Below are 14,324 nucleotides of genomic sequence, written 5' to 3'. Positions count from 1 at the left end.
CAACAGCACGTTTTGGTATGACTGTCGGTGGATGGCTCGCGTCTTGAGGACACAGGGTCCTGTCAATGTTGGTATATGAGGGCTACATATAGCGATCGCAGGCATATGGTGGACCAGAAACGAAATGTTGGCGGCAGGCCGCTGTGTTCCTGGCAGGCCGTTGGCGTTGGTGTGTTCACTACTAGGTACGTTGATGCATGCATAACGTCTCAGCTCCCTTCTGTAATAGGTCTCACCTACGTGGCGATGAGCTGAGTACTACACTTCACCGGCGAACTCGTCTTATGAAGCCTCGCCCATGCCATGGCTTTCATACACAATAGGGACCTCTGCACGTTTCGCGCTCTCCGTGTCCGGCCTATGTTGCTGTGACACCAAGTGCTGGTTTTCGGGGTGTCGGACTGACCCATGCAGGCAGGCCTGAGCCTCGACCCACTCGCGAGTAGCTTATATACATCGTCGGGATTCTAGACGAACAGGGCCTCCTACAATGTCGCCGTGCACTTGGCTCCTGGCTTTCCTCTCCTTGTCTCTGGCCTTCCTCATACTCCCAGCCTCGTCGGCACCGACGAGCAGGCTCTTACTTGCCCCGATACCCTCGTATTTCTGCTTCAACAATGCCCTCATCGGCTGGAACCTTCTTGTCTACCTCGGCACCAACTATTTTCTTCATTCCGTTTCTATTCCGGCTGGTGCGGACATCGAGCGTTACACGCAGCGCGTGACCCTCACCCAAGCGCTGTGGTGGAGGGCGACTCTGTCTGTGGTTTCGCTCTTCTTACCTTTTTTCGCGCTTGCGAGGACGACCATACTCCTCGCTGAGCAGTTCAAGTGCAAGGGCAACGATGTCCGCGCAGCCCTTCAACACGGCGCACTCCTCGTTGTCGTCCGAGGCGTCGATTGGGAGCCTGGAGAAAAGGACGAGATCATATACACTAAAGTTATTGACCCTCGCACGACAACGTGGGTGTTCACATTCTATTAGTCTGCTACAGTGGGAGTTTCCTGACCACTTCTGTGTAGCGACGACACACCTGCAGGAGACCAAAAAAAGCAGCTGCCGCTGGCCACGATATCCTTCGACAAGGTCGAGGGTAAGAGGGCCTACAGTCGAGTCACCCATGAAAGTAGATCATTACATGGTTCAGTCCTTCCTCCGATGGGATATTCCTTGGCGGTGCCGTTGCACAAGGCGTACACCGAAGACATCATTCACAGGGACTTGGAGGATACAGGAAAGCTCAAGATTCACCATCCCTCGGGCATCACGAACGTGATTCTGTCCATCTTCCAGATCGTATTCGCCATCTTCACCCTATACTTCACACCCTCAGACCAGATCCCGCGCTGGGGCTACGCAGCGTATGGGCTGTCGGTGTTCCCATACGCGCTCATGTCCGTGATGAACCTCCTCTGCGCCGCGTTTGTCGGCGGCTACGCATCCGGGCACGTTCTTCGAACACCCATCCTCGAAGAGTCGCTCAAGAGAGGCGGATTATATGCCCAGGTGGGCAACGACACCTGGGTGAGGTACGATGGGCTGGTCGGGACAGTCCGGCGCACCGGCAGCCTGCCTCCCGTTCTTTCGAGTCAACCCCTGCCGCCTACTAATGAAGACGCTGTTCAGCATGCCGCGGGCGAGCCTATCTTCGACGACACCCAGATCGGCAAAACTGGGAGAGGATCGTACGAGGCGGTGAAGATGCGCATGAAGCCTGACGGTGACATGAAGCGTCTTTTTGTCACCGTCAAAGGCGCAAAGGAGCCTAGAGAATACCATTTGGTTACCGAGGACAAAGGTGATGCACAAACAACGCGCTTTACCCTGTCCGCCCTCAGTCACGATGGGCCTATACCAGAAGAGAAGCTCAACGAGCACCAAGCAATCACACCGCGCGAGGCCTGGACCATCGCCTGCCTCTTCATCATCGCGCTGGTGTCTCCGCACGCCCTGATATACAGCCTCACTGGCTTCCATCCGAACGGAAGCACCGTGGCCCAGAGGGGATGGATGATGTCCTGGTTAGCGGCGGATCAGGCCTCGTCGTTGTTGACGTTGTTCTTCTGGTACGCGTGGAAGAACTGGCGATGTGACATTCCTGACATGGTTCACTACATATGCTTCGGGCTTCTCATGATCCCCGGGGTGGGAGGTATTGTGACGGTCGCATTGATGTTCCTGACAGATTATAACTTCGGACCGAATGCATGCCTCAGCAGCAACAGCAGTAGTACACAGTACTTGTGGTTCGTAGAATGATATTTATGTAACCTATGCATCCAGGCCGCGTTCTCCGATTATCCCTGCTACTTATATATCGAGCGCAATACAATGAGCCAGTATTTATCCAGGCTCTGAGCTGCCAAGACGACAAGTAAAACAAGGTGACGTCCGTATCCTTCCTACACGTCTCGAACACTGACCGGTGCACGCGAAGATTGACCATCATGTTCGAATCTCCCAAACCTCTCCAAACCTGCGCACTGCTATCACCGCGCGGGACCGCTCATTCGCTAGTGTCTGAGACTTGAGTACGAGGATCGCCGCGGCCTTCTCACATTCGAATTCGCTGCTCATATACAAAACCACCTCGGGTCAATACGCATGGCAGTGCACTGGCCTTGTAGGTGTTACGTCAGGCTCATCGCCCTTCAAAGTGTGCATGCGTCCGAGCTACCACGCCATCCAGCCGTCCCGACCCCTGAGATTAGTACGCAGCCCCCGGGGCGAGTCGCATTCGAACGTAAGTGCAGGCCTCCGACTTCGGACTAGTACTACATAGCAGTCGGGTAGCTCACGATCCTCGACAGACCCCTGATGCGCTGGCATTTAGACTCCAGAGACTATATGAACTCTTCCTCGGGCCCTCGGCACTCGACATGCGGTTGTAGTGATTGGCGGAAGGCGCTGTCTCACTGGCAGCTGAGCGAAAGGCATAAAGGGCGGTGACGATGATCGCCCTCCGGACATTGCATTTCTACATCCCTTCGCTCCTTTGAAGTTCACTTACTGTCATTAACATGCGACCCACCTCTGCGTTGATCTGTCTCGCATGCGTCTTGCTCGGGGTCGCTACCGCTATGCCAGTGACCACTGGTGGGAACAGTTGGACTTCCAGTACGTACGACGACACTCTCAGTCTCACCTCGAATTATCTGAAACCCAGACCGCTGCTGACTCTGACCTAGATGATGAACTGCGCGTCGATGATGACCTCAAAGAAGATTGTCTCAGGATCTTGTGTAGGAAGGACGCGGGTGGCGCACAAGCTCAGGCTTGATGCATGCGCATTAAAGCGCACGCTGGCCCGGGCACAGTAAGTGATACATCATATACTTCAGAGATATACCGTGCTGACATCCCATAGTACCAGCGCCCCTCCGCAGCCGCCGAATGAGTCGAAGGCCAGACGCAGGCCAAACGATGTCTACAAGTGGCTTACGATCGCTGCAGCCGATGCTCCATCAACATATCTAGTGGCAGTCAACGCTCACTGTCTCGTCTTTATATATTGACTCACGTCACAAGTCTTCAGTCTGATATTTTTGTGTGACGCAAGTCAGGCAATGCGGCACTATCAACCGCGTGTACTTGCTCCTAAATTACTCAAGGCCGTGAATCACGTCGGTGACCATCGGAAGACTATTGCAACAGAGACTGTGCAAACAGAAGACCAAGTCTCAACGTAAAGCGTCTACAGTGGACGCTAGGAGATTGGTGGTAGGTTTGTCCTGCATACGTCACAGACAAACACGGCGCGGTCGGCGGTGTGGCACGCACGTATGAACTATGAACGTTAAACGTCGCGCCTTTCAAGAGTGGACCGGTGACAATCCTGATCAGCACATCCCTCAACATAGGTCTCGGCCCGAAATGGACTCGCCGGGCGTTTGCTCTGCAGTGTGTCTGGCTCGCGGCAAGTGAGAGAACTTCGGGCGCTGTGAGCGATCTCAAGGCGCCGATGAGGCTGCCCTTACCGCAGACCACCGCGTTCAATTGAGAGCGTCAATGGCTTCCCGACCAACACGAGCGCCGTCAGACCACTGTAACATGATACCTACAACACATATATTCGTCTCCAATTTTCTATCGCCCCACAGAAGATCGCAAGCAGGAGCGCGGCTCACTGCTTGCAGTCTGCAAAGCCGATGTCGCCGTAGCCAGTCCAGAACGGCTTGCAGACGCGGCGCAAGCCCTCCTTCTCGATGTCGAACAGCTGCTGGACCTCCTCCGGCGCGAGGTCGACGATCTTCATGTTCGCGACGATCCGCTCGGGCGTGACCGACTTCGGGATCACTGCGCGCAGCGCCGCGTCAGCTCGGATAGACAACGAAGGTCAGCACGGAGCACGCACCGTTCACGCCAGGCCGGTTCGCGTGGAAGGAGACGAGGATGTTGTGCGGCGTCACGCCGTGCTTCGCCGCGATCTCCTTCACGACGGGGTGCGCACCGAGCGGGGCGTTGTCCGATCCCAGGGGCGAGTACGCCGTGATCGCGATCCCCTTCGACCTGCACAGCTCCACGAGCTCCTCCTGCGCCAGGCTCGGGTGGCTCTCGATCTGGTTGACCGCGGGCACGACGGACGCGATCGCGAGGAGCTCCGCGAGGAACGGGACGCTCACGTTGCTCACGCCGATCGCGCGGACCTTGTCCGGGTGCGCCTTGTACACGGCCTCCATGCCCTTCCAGGTGTCGAGCCAGTTCAGCGAGCGGTCGGGCTTGCCGTCCTTCATCGGGCACGGCCAGTGCATCAGCCAGAGGTCGAGGTACGGCGTCTCGAGCGCGGCGAGCGACTTTTGCAGGCCCGCGAGCGGGTCCGCTTGCTCGGTGTTGTTGAGCTTGGTCGTGAGGAAGATGTCCTCGCGCGGCACGCCGGAGCGCTTGATGCCCTCGCCGACCTCCCTCTCGTTCGCTGTGTGCGGGTCAGCGAGGCGCGGGAGAATGGGGGATGGGGGACGCACCGTATGCCTGGGCGGTGTCGATGTGCCTGTAGCCGCTTTTGAGCGCGACCTCGACGGCCTTCTCTACGGCACCCGGGGCGGACTTCCACGTCCCTGTGAGGCGTAGTTGGTGAGTCTCCGCGTATGTAGCGTCGTCCCATGCAATGTGCTAGACGCGTGTTTGTCTCCCGCCCTGCATTGCGTGTCATCTCCACCACAGAGCCAGAGAGACATTGAGACTGGGCGTGAGCCGCGAGACACGTCTGTGCATCGCTCAATGCATGGGACAGGAGCTGGGGCAGACGTACCGAGACCAAGAGTAGGGACCTGGGCGCCGGTGTTGAGCGTAACATACTGTGAAGCAGGCATTTTGGGCGAGAGATGGGAGCGAGGGTGAGGGGTGTGGACTTGAGGATGGCGGACGGGAGATTTATAGGGGGACGGAAGCCGGCCCTCCGTCCCTTGCGGGGGTGGCACCTATCCGGATGGAGCAATGTGGGCAGATTACAGTCCAGCTCGGAACCCGCCCTTCCCCAGTCGATGGTGGCAGCGATAACCAGACAGCGATGGTACGTCGTCACTGTCCGACGTCATACCGGCTTCCCTCTGCGCAAATACAGCCCAACGTCAGTGCAATTCAAGCAGTAGAAATTCAGCAAGTACCCATGGGCCATTGGCGTGCACACTGCTAGCTCGCCATAGGATTTCAGGGGCGTTGGGAGACTCAGGAGGGGACGAGGCTGAGTCAGGCACTGGCAGGATAGCGAGAGGGACGACAGCGCCGCGACGCTCGTGATCTCCAGATAGCCACGGCCGATCTCCGCGAGCCCAGAATACTCCGGAAAACACCCGAGGGAGATCGACTCCGGTAGGTCCGTGCCGTGGGCATGGTCGGGCACTCTGTCAACGCTGTTGCCACCACCGTGAATATCATCCGCAGGCTAGCCATGTATACGAAGGTCCAAAGGGCGACCAACGATGCCAACCCTCTCGTGCGCACCTGGGCCGCACAGTACATCGCCGAGCGCGGCAGCTCGCGGATAACCTCCGACCGAGCACAGTTCCATGCCGTCTTCGCCGCGATGCTCTCCGGATCCGGCGGCGCGCAGTGGGGCGCGTTCGAGGTGCGCTACGAGGACCCCGACGGTCCTGCTTGGCAGCGCGACGTCCACGCGATAGTGTACGGCCGCGACACCCGCAACACCGCGCACAGCATGACCGCGCACGCCCTGTTTGACGTCGGGGACAAGTTCGACACCACGCCGTTCGTGCAGACCACAAAGGCCCGCCGCGGGCACGGTCGGCGGCGCCGGCGGGTCCAAGTGCGGCGGTTCGGGAACTTCATGTCGGGGCGCTGGGCGTACGACCGTGCCGTGAGTGTGCATGTCTTGCAAGTGCCCGCTACCCCTCATGCGTTGGCAGACGGAGATCGCAGAGCACGGCGACCCCGCCAAAACGGAAGGCGCGATGCTCGCCCCCATCGTACTGAGCGCGGGCAGCAGCACAGTGTCGGCGACCGCAGGCGGCCCCGCGTTCCACCCGATCTCCCTGTCCCTCGGGAACCTGCACGACGATGCGCTCCGCGCGCACCCCAACGCCATCCTGCCCATCGCCTTCCTCGCGATCTCACAAAGTGCTCCGTCACGCCTGATCCATACCCTCATCTCCTCATGGCAGTGTCAGATGCTCACCAGGAAGTCGACCCGGAGGACCTGCGAGCCTTCCGCAGACAGCTCTACCGCGCGTCCCTAGAGATGCTCTTCGCGCCCCTCGTACGATGTCACGCGCTGTCCCGACGGGCACTACCGCCGCGCGATCTACCAGCTCGGGCCCGTGGTCGTCGACATGCCCTTGGCGTCAGGTGCTGATGTTGAGAATTCAGTTGACACTGAGGATTCAGCCGATGTTGAGGATGTGGAACGCGACGGCGGGGAAGTGCCCGAGCTGGCTGCTGCTTTGGAGGGCTTGTCGGTTTGAGCCGGTGGTGTCACGGTCAGGTGGATGTGACTGAGCATGTCAACGAGATCCGCCAGCACTGACATTGCTTCAACCTATATTATAACGTTTGGGAGTGTGATCATCTACGATCCCAAAAGACACTGCGTAGTCTGAGCCAGTATTAACAAGGGTGCGCCGCGTCTAGCCATCACTGCAGTGCTCGTGTACCAATACAGAACTATACACTTTGGCCTATGGATGGTACAAGGATGTCAAAGAGGACATCATCTCCACATCCTCGACGGGAGTCACTACGACCCCCACTCACCATCGTCACCACACTGCAGACGGTGTCAGACAGTTAAACAGACAGTCAGACAAACCACTATGCATTCGTAACATACTCTACTCTAGTCCATCAACACAAATACACCACACCCAACGACCTGACTCGTATCTATTTTGAGTCGCGGCGAGCCTCCCCTCTACGGGACGCCCGCCAGCTTTTTCAACATCGCAAACTCGCTCTTGCCCGTCGCCTTACAGAGGCCGTGGAACTTGGACGACGAGTCCGCCAGCAGCACCGCGGGCTTGTCGAGCTCGGCGATGCGGCCCTGCTCCAGCAGCATGACCTGCGTCCGGGCGTGTTAGATGAAGCGCACATGCAGTATGAGGTGGAGACAGGTGCGTACCCGGTCGTAGTCGATGACGGTGCGTAACCGGTGGGCGATGGTGAGGATCGTGCTCTCTGCGAACTCTCTGCGGAAGGATGTAGGTGGTGAGAAAGGCGTCGAAAACGGAGGGATTGCTACTCACTGTCTGATCGTCTTCCCGATCAGCTCATCCGTTGCGTAGTCCACGCTAGCAGTAGCCTGCAAGATACCTTGAGCGACCCGCTCGGCACACACACCCAAACGACCTACCTCGTCCATCACCAGCACCTTGGACCGCTTGAGGATGGCCCGGGCCATGCAGAGCAGCTGCTTCTCACTGCAGTCCGCTTGTCAATCAGACGTGCTCACGACACAAGGAACCGTGCGCACCCAGTGGAGAAGTTGTCGCCGCCTTCCGAGACAGGCGAGTCCAGGTCGCGGAAGACGTTCGCATTCACCGTCGCGGGGTCTTCCGACGGCACATCAGACGCCGGGATGAGATGCACGCGGCGTAATGCCTCGTACTGTGCGATGTCCTGCGTCAGCAAGGGACAGTGCGACGGACAAGCTGGTCCTCACCAGTTCGGCATCCTCGTACTCGCTGAACACGTCCAACGTCGACCGCAGCGTCCCACTCAGGATCGTCGGGTCCTCTACAGACCGCCGATCAGCAACCGTAACGAAACAGTATTCTCGCAGCAGCTCCACTCACGCGGAATGATCGTCAACTTGCTCCTCAGATCCGTCAGACCCATCGCGGCGATGTCGAGGCCGTCGACGAGGATGCGGCCCTCGACGGGCTCGACGAAGCGGAAGAACGAGAGCGCGAGCGTGCTCTTGCCCGAGCCCGTCCGCCCGAGCACGCCGATCTTCTCGCCCGGCGCGATCGTGAAGTTCAGATTGTGCAGCACGTCGGGAAGGTCGGGCTGCGTAGAGACGTGAGTACCGGTAGGCTGAGGGAGTAGAAGGGGAACATGGACGTACGGCGTATCGGATGACGAGGCTCTCGCACTCGATGGCGCCCTTCTCTGGCCAGGACGCGGGAGGACGGGGCTCGACGAACTCAGGAGGCTCACGCGGGAGCTCTGAGAACTCCTTGATACGCTCCACAGCGACCTGAGCAAGCGAAGACGTCATTGGGAGCTCAGCGCATGATACGATGTGAGGCTGACCATCGATTGCTCAAGACCAACGAAACGGCGTACGAGGAACAGGAGCTAAACCATTGATCAATCGTACCAGCACAGAAGCATACGGACCATTCAGTACTCACATCGTTCAAGATGGTCGACGAGAAAGCAAGGGCCATACCCGCCAAGGACGCCGAAATCCCTGGTGTCAAGATGCACACGAAAGCAGTCACTCCGACAACAGCACTCGACAGCAGGTTGAAGCGCGCGGACAGCCATCGGTTCACTGGCGGGTCATCAGTCACGCGTGAATGGGCAACGAAATGCTTTACACATACCACCCCACATCCAGTAATACGGGTTGGTGTTCTATGATGTATCAGTCAGCAGTACGGACGAGAGGTGAAGGTTAGATACGAACAGTATCGACGCAGCGCAACATGTCTCGCATGAACTTCGTGGAGGCCCCGAAGGCCCGGAGGACGGTCACACCAGCAATTGTCTCACCGTAGATGGAGTACAGAGGCGAGCGAGTGACCGAGTCTGTGAGGTCGGGATGAGCACACGTTCCGGATTCGCAACCGATATGAGCGTACCGAGTCGTCGCATATCTCGAGATGTTTGGCCATAGACCTTGCCGACTGCGCACATCATCAATGACTGCGAATTGAGACTGGGAGTAGTCACGTACCGCTGTAGTAGAGAGAGCCGAAAATCACGGCAGCCAACAAGAAGGGGAAACCTCCGATGTAAGTGATCGTAACGAACGTCGTAGCGGCGGACAGGGTGTAAGCAACACTGCGTCCGAAATTATCCGGAAGGTTGCTGTCAACACCCTCGAAGTCTTTACCGAAGCGATTCAATAGCCGGCCTCGGGATACCGTATCATGGAAACGGATGTTGGCGAAGAGGACGCCCTCGAGGAGGCCTGTGAAGAGGTGAGTCGGGAAGGAAGGCATATGAGTTGTAGGCTTACGCTTGTAAAGCACGGTCGATGCATGGATACCACCGTGATCTAAACAAATTAAGCAGCTGATTATACGATAGACAGACGAACTTACAGATGACGACCCAGCGGATAGTCTGGAGGATGACACCAGCCCCAGTGATCTGCAAGTGATGCGTTAGAACGAGAATTCGTATGCGGTCTGAAGACCTACCGCAGCGTAGATGGATATGTAGAACGACGGGGGTCTTGGTTCAGCCGATTCCAGGGCAGACCCTGTCCATATCCTAGTTGGACAGCTCAGTTTCGCGAGAACCCGTGGAACAGCTTCATACGTACCGTAGCCATCCGTTTTCAGCGACAGGGCTGATCGCAGCGAGCAGCAAGGCCACGCCAAACATACTCCAATACATATAACCACCACAGGCATTGATGTATGTCGTCCAGATATCCGTGCTGATGCGGCCAACAGCACGCGTCTCTTCCTCAATAAGTTTGCGCGGCGCCTTCCGTTGTTCTGGCTTCGCCTCCGGTTCGGAAGCAGCAGCAGTGGAGGTGGTCTCCGACGAGTGCCCCCCAGTGTCGGATGACTCCTTCTCAGGTAGCAAGTCTTCTACGTCTGCTACTGCCGTCTCTTCTTGCTCGTCACTTGTGTCAGCCGCACCAGACTGGACAAGCGTGTTTAGTACACCAGACGACCGGAACGTGTCCCGATCGCCTTGGAATGCAACTCGACCATTGTCGAGGGCGACGATGTAGCTCGCGCCTGGTGCACAAAGCTGTACATGATGCGATACCAAAATCACGGTACGACCACGCATGAGATCACCCTTCAGACACTCATTATAGAGGTGATGAGCGGTATGGGCATCGACTAAGGAATCATATCAGTCACAGGATTCGTGCTTCGTGCTTTTCACAAAAGACTGACCGGCAGAGAGAACGTCGTCCATCAAAAGGACTGAGGCACGCGAGTACACCGCACGTGCAAGTGACACTACATGAACGTTAGTTGTAGCCTCTCGGATTCAAACCCGCTGAGCCTACCTCGAGCTTTTTGGCCACCAGACAGGTTGACGCCACGTTCACCAATCTCCGACATGTCTCCATCCTCGAGGATCTTGAAGTCGCTGACAAGGGCGCAAACCTGATTCGAATTTGTCAGCGCCGCAAACATGCGAAATTGGCATGCGTTAGTACCTCAAGAGTTTTTTGATAGCGTTCTTCAATATACGGAAGATCGAAGAGGATGTTTTCTGTAGGTATTATCATGAATATGTGAGCAACCGCAAGGACAATGCATCGTAGGCTACCCACCTCTGATGGAGGCGTTGCGAAGCCATGCACTCTGTTACGGAATGAGCCATCGGTCTTCCCATCGTACTAACGAACGCACCTGGGGAACGTAAGCGCAGACGCCCTGAACGACCCACTCGTCCTCAGGCACGACCTTGCCTGCGAACGAAGCGATCGCATCCGGCGGCGACCGCGGACAAGTCAACTGACCAGCGAGCACATCCGCCTCGCCGAGCAGCGCAAGCAACAACAAAGACTTCCCACTTCCCAGCTTACCGCACACCAACGAGAGCTCGCCCACAGGGAAGTCGATGCTCAGGTCGAGGAGCACGAACTTCTGCTTGGGAGTAGAGGCGGCCGATGATGTAGCGCTGGCCCCACGGATACGGTCCTGCGGCCAGGTGATGGTTGCATTTTGCAGGGCGATCGCTTGAGACTGGCGGCTCAGGGGCTCGACAGTGGCTACCTCAGCGCCGTGCAAGTACTTTTCAATTCGACGTAAGGACACCATGGACTGTCAATGAGATGAGTGGCTGCAATGCGTAGGATGTTCGCTATGAGATACCTGGAGTATGTTGATGAACGTCTCTGGAAGTGCGTTCAAGGCGAACTTCAGTTCATTGAAGACTAAATGTCCGTGGCTTAGTCATTCCGCCGAGACTTTCCGTATTTCATCTGACTTACCACTGATCTGTTGCGCCGGTCAGTTTGAGTAGAAGGATGACGATGTAAGTACCCACAGAAGTGAACGCGATCGAAGGTGTCAGCACTTGTCCACGAACGACGGCGAAGTGCCAGAACGACACCAGCGCAACAACGATAGGGGAGGCGCCCCTATACATCGTTATGAGTACAGAGGTATATATGAGACAGAACGTGTGAACCCGAACCATATAGCGTTGAAGATGACCTGTGCAATCGTCAGTCAAATTGATTGATATAGAAGGAAGCTCCATACCTCGATATGGTAGTTGAGCCTCTGGTACTTCAGTTCCTTTGCCCGAACCTTCATGACCCGTGCTTCGAAGCTACGCTCCCAAGCCATGAACTGACATGTCGACGATCAGTCCGCAGTACCCATGGCATCGAAACTAGACATACCTTGAGCATGCGGATACCACCCAAGATCTACGCGGCGAAATGAGACATGCGGTGCTACACGGTGCGCAACACGAACCTCGTTCATCAATGAAACACGCTCGTCTCGCGCCTTCATCAGGTTGTCTTGTGCAGACACGACAATCTTGCTCGCGAAGTGGTTGAGTGGCAAGAACAAGCACGTCACAGCCAGTCCAATGAAGCAAGACACGCCTGAGAGTACATCATGAGTGAAGCGGACACCACAGCAAACTCGACGTGCGTACCAAGCAAGCTATACAAGAAGATAGTACCGATGATGAGCTCAACGGGAGAGTCTGGAAAATGGTCAATCGTCCGCCATGTGAGATCACTGAGCAGAGTACATACCAAACAGCGTGAACAGATGCCATGCAAATTCGCTGACACGATCAACATCTGTCGTCATGAGCGTCATGATCTGCGCTTTGCTCGAGAAGTCGTCCTCATCTTTCGCCTCCGAAACCCCGGACTCTGCGTTCGCGCTGGCAGCGGCTCCATTCTCCGCAGCGCTCTCCTCGGGAGCGGGGCCAGATGACGAGGCAATGTCCTTGCGGACAAGCGTCTTCGCATACAGGATCGAGTTCAGCTGCACCTTGAAGCTGACTTGAAGGGTCGTAGTGGACAGAGACCAGAGTTGTCCACTGACTACATCGGCAATGAGCAACTGATGGACACATATATGTGAGTGTACTCACTGAGTTGCGTGATAGCATTAGCGAAGAACAGTCCACAGCAGTACGCCCACCCCCAACCGCGGTCCTTCCTCTCCGGGTCCATCTCCAGGTAGCGAACGACACGCTGCAGGAAGTAATGGGGCGTGTAGAACAGACCAGCGACGATCGTCGCGAGAAGCACAACGATCGTCACATCCCTTGTGTTCACGCGGAAGATGCGGTAGCCAAGCTCCCAGCCCGAGCCCGGGCGGGGGCGCCACGAGCGCACGCGGAGGTGGTAGCGTCTCACCGCGCCGCGCATGTTCTTGAAGAGCGTCGTCGCGCGCATGTTCGCGGGCACGATCGGCAGGTCGCCGATCTCGAGGCTCTCCGCGGTGTTTCCGAGCATGACGACCTTGGTCGTGTACGAGAAGAGGAGCGTGTCCCAGACCGACGCGCCCGTGATCCCGCAGACGTTGTCCTCGTACCGGTTCGTCATCTTCGCGATGATCTTGTCCGAGTAGATCTGCTCGGGCGGGAAGTGCAGAGGGGGGCCGCATGGTGTCGTCGCTGCCAGGACGAGCGAGGCGATGTACAGCGCGAGAGTGGCGTACCAGAGGCCGAGCGGGACGGATGAGGGCTCATACGAGGTAATGTCGACGAGCCTTGTAGACGGCAGGATGGCTGTGGTGAACAGGAGGGCGGACGCAACGAATGGCAAGGCAGACAAGTGAATCATAGACGTAGCGTGATCTCCATCCTGCTGGCCCACCGAGCGTGCGGCCACCGCGAGTGTGTAGAGCGCGAACGCAATGTGTAGCGTGTGCACGACAATGTTTGTCCCCTCATCTTCTATGATCACCCAACCGAGGCAAGCACATTGGATCATCACTATGGCCACGAGGAGGACGGACACAGCTAGCTTCCTCAGCCACATCTGAAGCCAAGGTATGAGTCCAGAGACGACATTCGCAAGACCGCACAACGCACCGTATGCCAGAAGTCTTCTCCATTGACCGGTGTCCCATCCACGAAATCTTCTGGCTTCGTCACATCGAACGGATCCCGCTCCAGTTCTTCCTCGATCTCGCTGGGGAGGTGAACCTTCCCTTCCTCGGACCTCGAGAGCAGAAAGACCGTCAGACTGCATGCCGCGCTGACCGCAAGCACAATTGCGACCTCGAGCTGATACTGCGGCATGGCGAGCGAGTGAAGCCTTGCAGTGGTGGACGCTCGGGCGAAGAGTCGGAAGACTGCTTGCAGCGTTTGCACTCCTGATTACAGGTACGAAAAAATGGCTATGTATATTGGCCTCCGCCGGCTCCGGCGCGGGGAGCGGGATTTGATGTTATGAGTCAACAGCGCAATCGAGGGCACCAAATTGACTTATACGTTGCAATAGGGTATGTACCTGCCGGTGCTGCTATGTCGACGGCTGGGACCTGAGGGCTCTGTTCGCTGTGAGTTCGAGCACTTGAATCAGCGACCCGACGGTCGATGTCGACAATGTTCAAGCAGGAAGGTAGAGCGAAGGCTCAGATCTCAGATCCCAGGCGGGCAGGGCGGGCCCTGGTGAAAGTTCGGTTCCGCGGCAGAGTCGCCCGGCACGAGCGGACCCACATGGGTGGCAGAGATAAGCCACCTTGCC

General features: G+C 57.2%; 4 protein-coding genes across 4 annotated transcripts; 2 read left to right on the top strand and 2 right to left on the bottom strand.

Annotated features, from left to right (window-relative positions):
- Positions 1–358: 358 nt before the first annotated feature.
- On the top strand, positions 359–2,462 carry C8Q71DRAFT_848476 (uncharacterized protein). The gene is made up of 3 exons (XM_047926680.1): positions 359–963; positions 1,024–2,385; positions 2,439–2,462. The coding sequence occupies exons 1-2, from the start codon at positions 491–493 to the stop codon at positions 2,258–2,260; spliced, it is 1,710 nt and encodes a 569-aa protein (XP_047778527.1). The 5' UTR covers positions 359–490; the 3' UTR covers positions 2,261–2,385; positions 2,439–2,462.
- A 1,529-nt stretch (positions 2,463–3,991) lies between these two features.
- C8Q71DRAFT_72772 (Aldo/keto reductase) lies at positions 3,992–5,491 on the bottom strand. Its single transcript, XM_047921883.1, has 4 exons — positions 5,250–5,491; positions 4,963–5,055; positions 4,356–4,913; positions 3,992–4,297 (listed from the first exon to the last, which is right to left on the bottom strand). The coding sequence occupies exons 1-4, from the start codon at positions 5,308–5,310 to the stop codon at positions 4,125–4,127; spliced, it is 885 nt and encodes a 294-aa protein (XP_047778526.1). The 5' UTR covers positions 5,311–5,491; the 3' UTR covers positions 3,992–4,124.
- A 397-nt stretch (positions 5,492–5,888) lies between these two features.
- On the top strand, positions 5,889–6,918 carry C8Q71DRAFT_858240 (uncharacterized protein; the record flags this gene model as incomplete). The annotated part of the gene is made up of 4 exons (XM_047927497.1): positions 5,889–6,314; positions 6,364–6,574; positions 6,625–6,713; positions 6,766–6,918. The coding sequence occupies 4 exons, from the start codon at positions 5,889–5,891 to the stop codon at positions 6,916–6,918; spliced, it is 879 nt and encodes a 292-aa protein (XP_047778525.1).
- A 327-nt stretch (positions 6,919–7,245) lies between these two features.
- On the bottom strand, positions 7,246–14,259 carry C8Q71DRAFT_761346 (multidrug resistance-associated ABC transporter). The gene is made up of 34 exons (XM_047923871.1): positions 13,667–14,259; positions 12,719–13,613; positions 12,372–12,668; positions 12,269–12,319; positions 12,082–12,215; positions 12,006–12,032; positions 11,863–11,952; positions 11,795–11,814; positions 11,645–11,738; positions 11,589–11,595; positions 11,470–11,531; positions 11,005–11,418; positions 10,926–10,956; positions 10,809–10,864; positions 10,656–10,755; positions 10,540–10,605; positions 9,948–10,482; positions 9,823–9,895; positions 9,724–9,772; positions 9,639–9,677; positions 9,354–9,590; positions 9,259–9,303; positions 9,084–9,205; positions 9,001–9,031; positions 8,806–8,948; positions 8,705–8,749; positions 8,517–8,648; positions 8,245–8,458; positions 8,112–8,185; positions 7,923–8,056; positions 7,803–7,869; positions 7,696–7,751; positions 7,572–7,638; positions 7,246–7,511 (listed from the first exon to the last, which is right to left on the bottom strand). Exons 1-34 carry the CDS (start codon positions 13,874–13,876, stop codon positions 7,365–7,367), a joined length of 4,764 nt encoding a protein of 1,587 aa, XP_047778524.1. The 5' UTR covers positions 13,877–14,259; the 3' UTR covers positions 7,246–7,364.
- Between the last annotated feature and the right edge of the window lie 65 nt (positions 14,260–14,324).

The sequence above is a fragment of the Rhodofomes roseus genome (genome assembly GCF_022264815.1).
Source record: "Rhodofomes roseus strain CIRM-BRFM 1785 chromosome Unknown C8Q71scaffold_11, whole genome shotgun sequence".
NCBI classification, from domain to species: Eukaryota; Fungi; Basidiomycota; class Agaricomycetes; order Polyporales; family Fomitopsidaceae; genus Rhodofomes; species Rhodofomes roseus.
This window is presented reverse-complemented; position numbering and strand designations above follow the sequence as displayed.

Excerpts from the sequence above, each read along its gene's own strand:
- C8Q71DRAFT_848476 (XM_047926680.1), top strand. The coding sequence starts at position 491 with ATGTCGCCGTGCACTTGGCTCCTGGCTTTCCTCTCCTTGTCTCTGGCC. Across the intron at positions 964-1,023 it reads ATTGACCCTCGCACGACAAC|CGACGACACACCTGCAGGAG; the intron begins GTGGGTGTTCAC and ends ACTTCTGTGTAG.
- C8Q71DRAFT_72772 (XM_047921883.1), bottom strand. The coding sequence starts at position 5,310 with ATGCCTGCTTCACAGTATGTTACGCTCAACACCGGCGCCCAGGTCCCT. Across the intron at positions 5,056-5,249 it reads GGTCCCTACTCTTGGTCTCG|GGACGTGGAAGTCCGCCCCG; the intron begins GTACGTCTGCCC and ends TACGCCTCACAG. Across the intron at positions 4,914-4,962 it reads CGACACCGCCCAGGCATACG|CGAACGAGAGGGAGGTCGGC; the intron begins GTGCGTCCCCCA and ends ACCCGCACACAG.
- C8Q71DRAFT_761346 (XM_047923871.1), bottom strand. The coding sequence starts at position 13,876 with ATGCCGCAGTATCAGCTCGAGGTCGCAATTGTGCTTGCGGTCAGCGCG. Across the intron at positions 11,953-12,005 it reads GTGGTATCCGCATGCTCAAG|TTCATGGCTTGGGAGCGTAG; the intron begins GTATGTCTAGTT and ends TCGACATGTCAG. Across the intron at positions 7,639-7,695 it reads ATCGGGAAGACGATCAGACA|AGAGTTCGCAGAGAGCACGA; the intron begins GTGAGTAGCAAT and ends ATCCTTCCGCAG.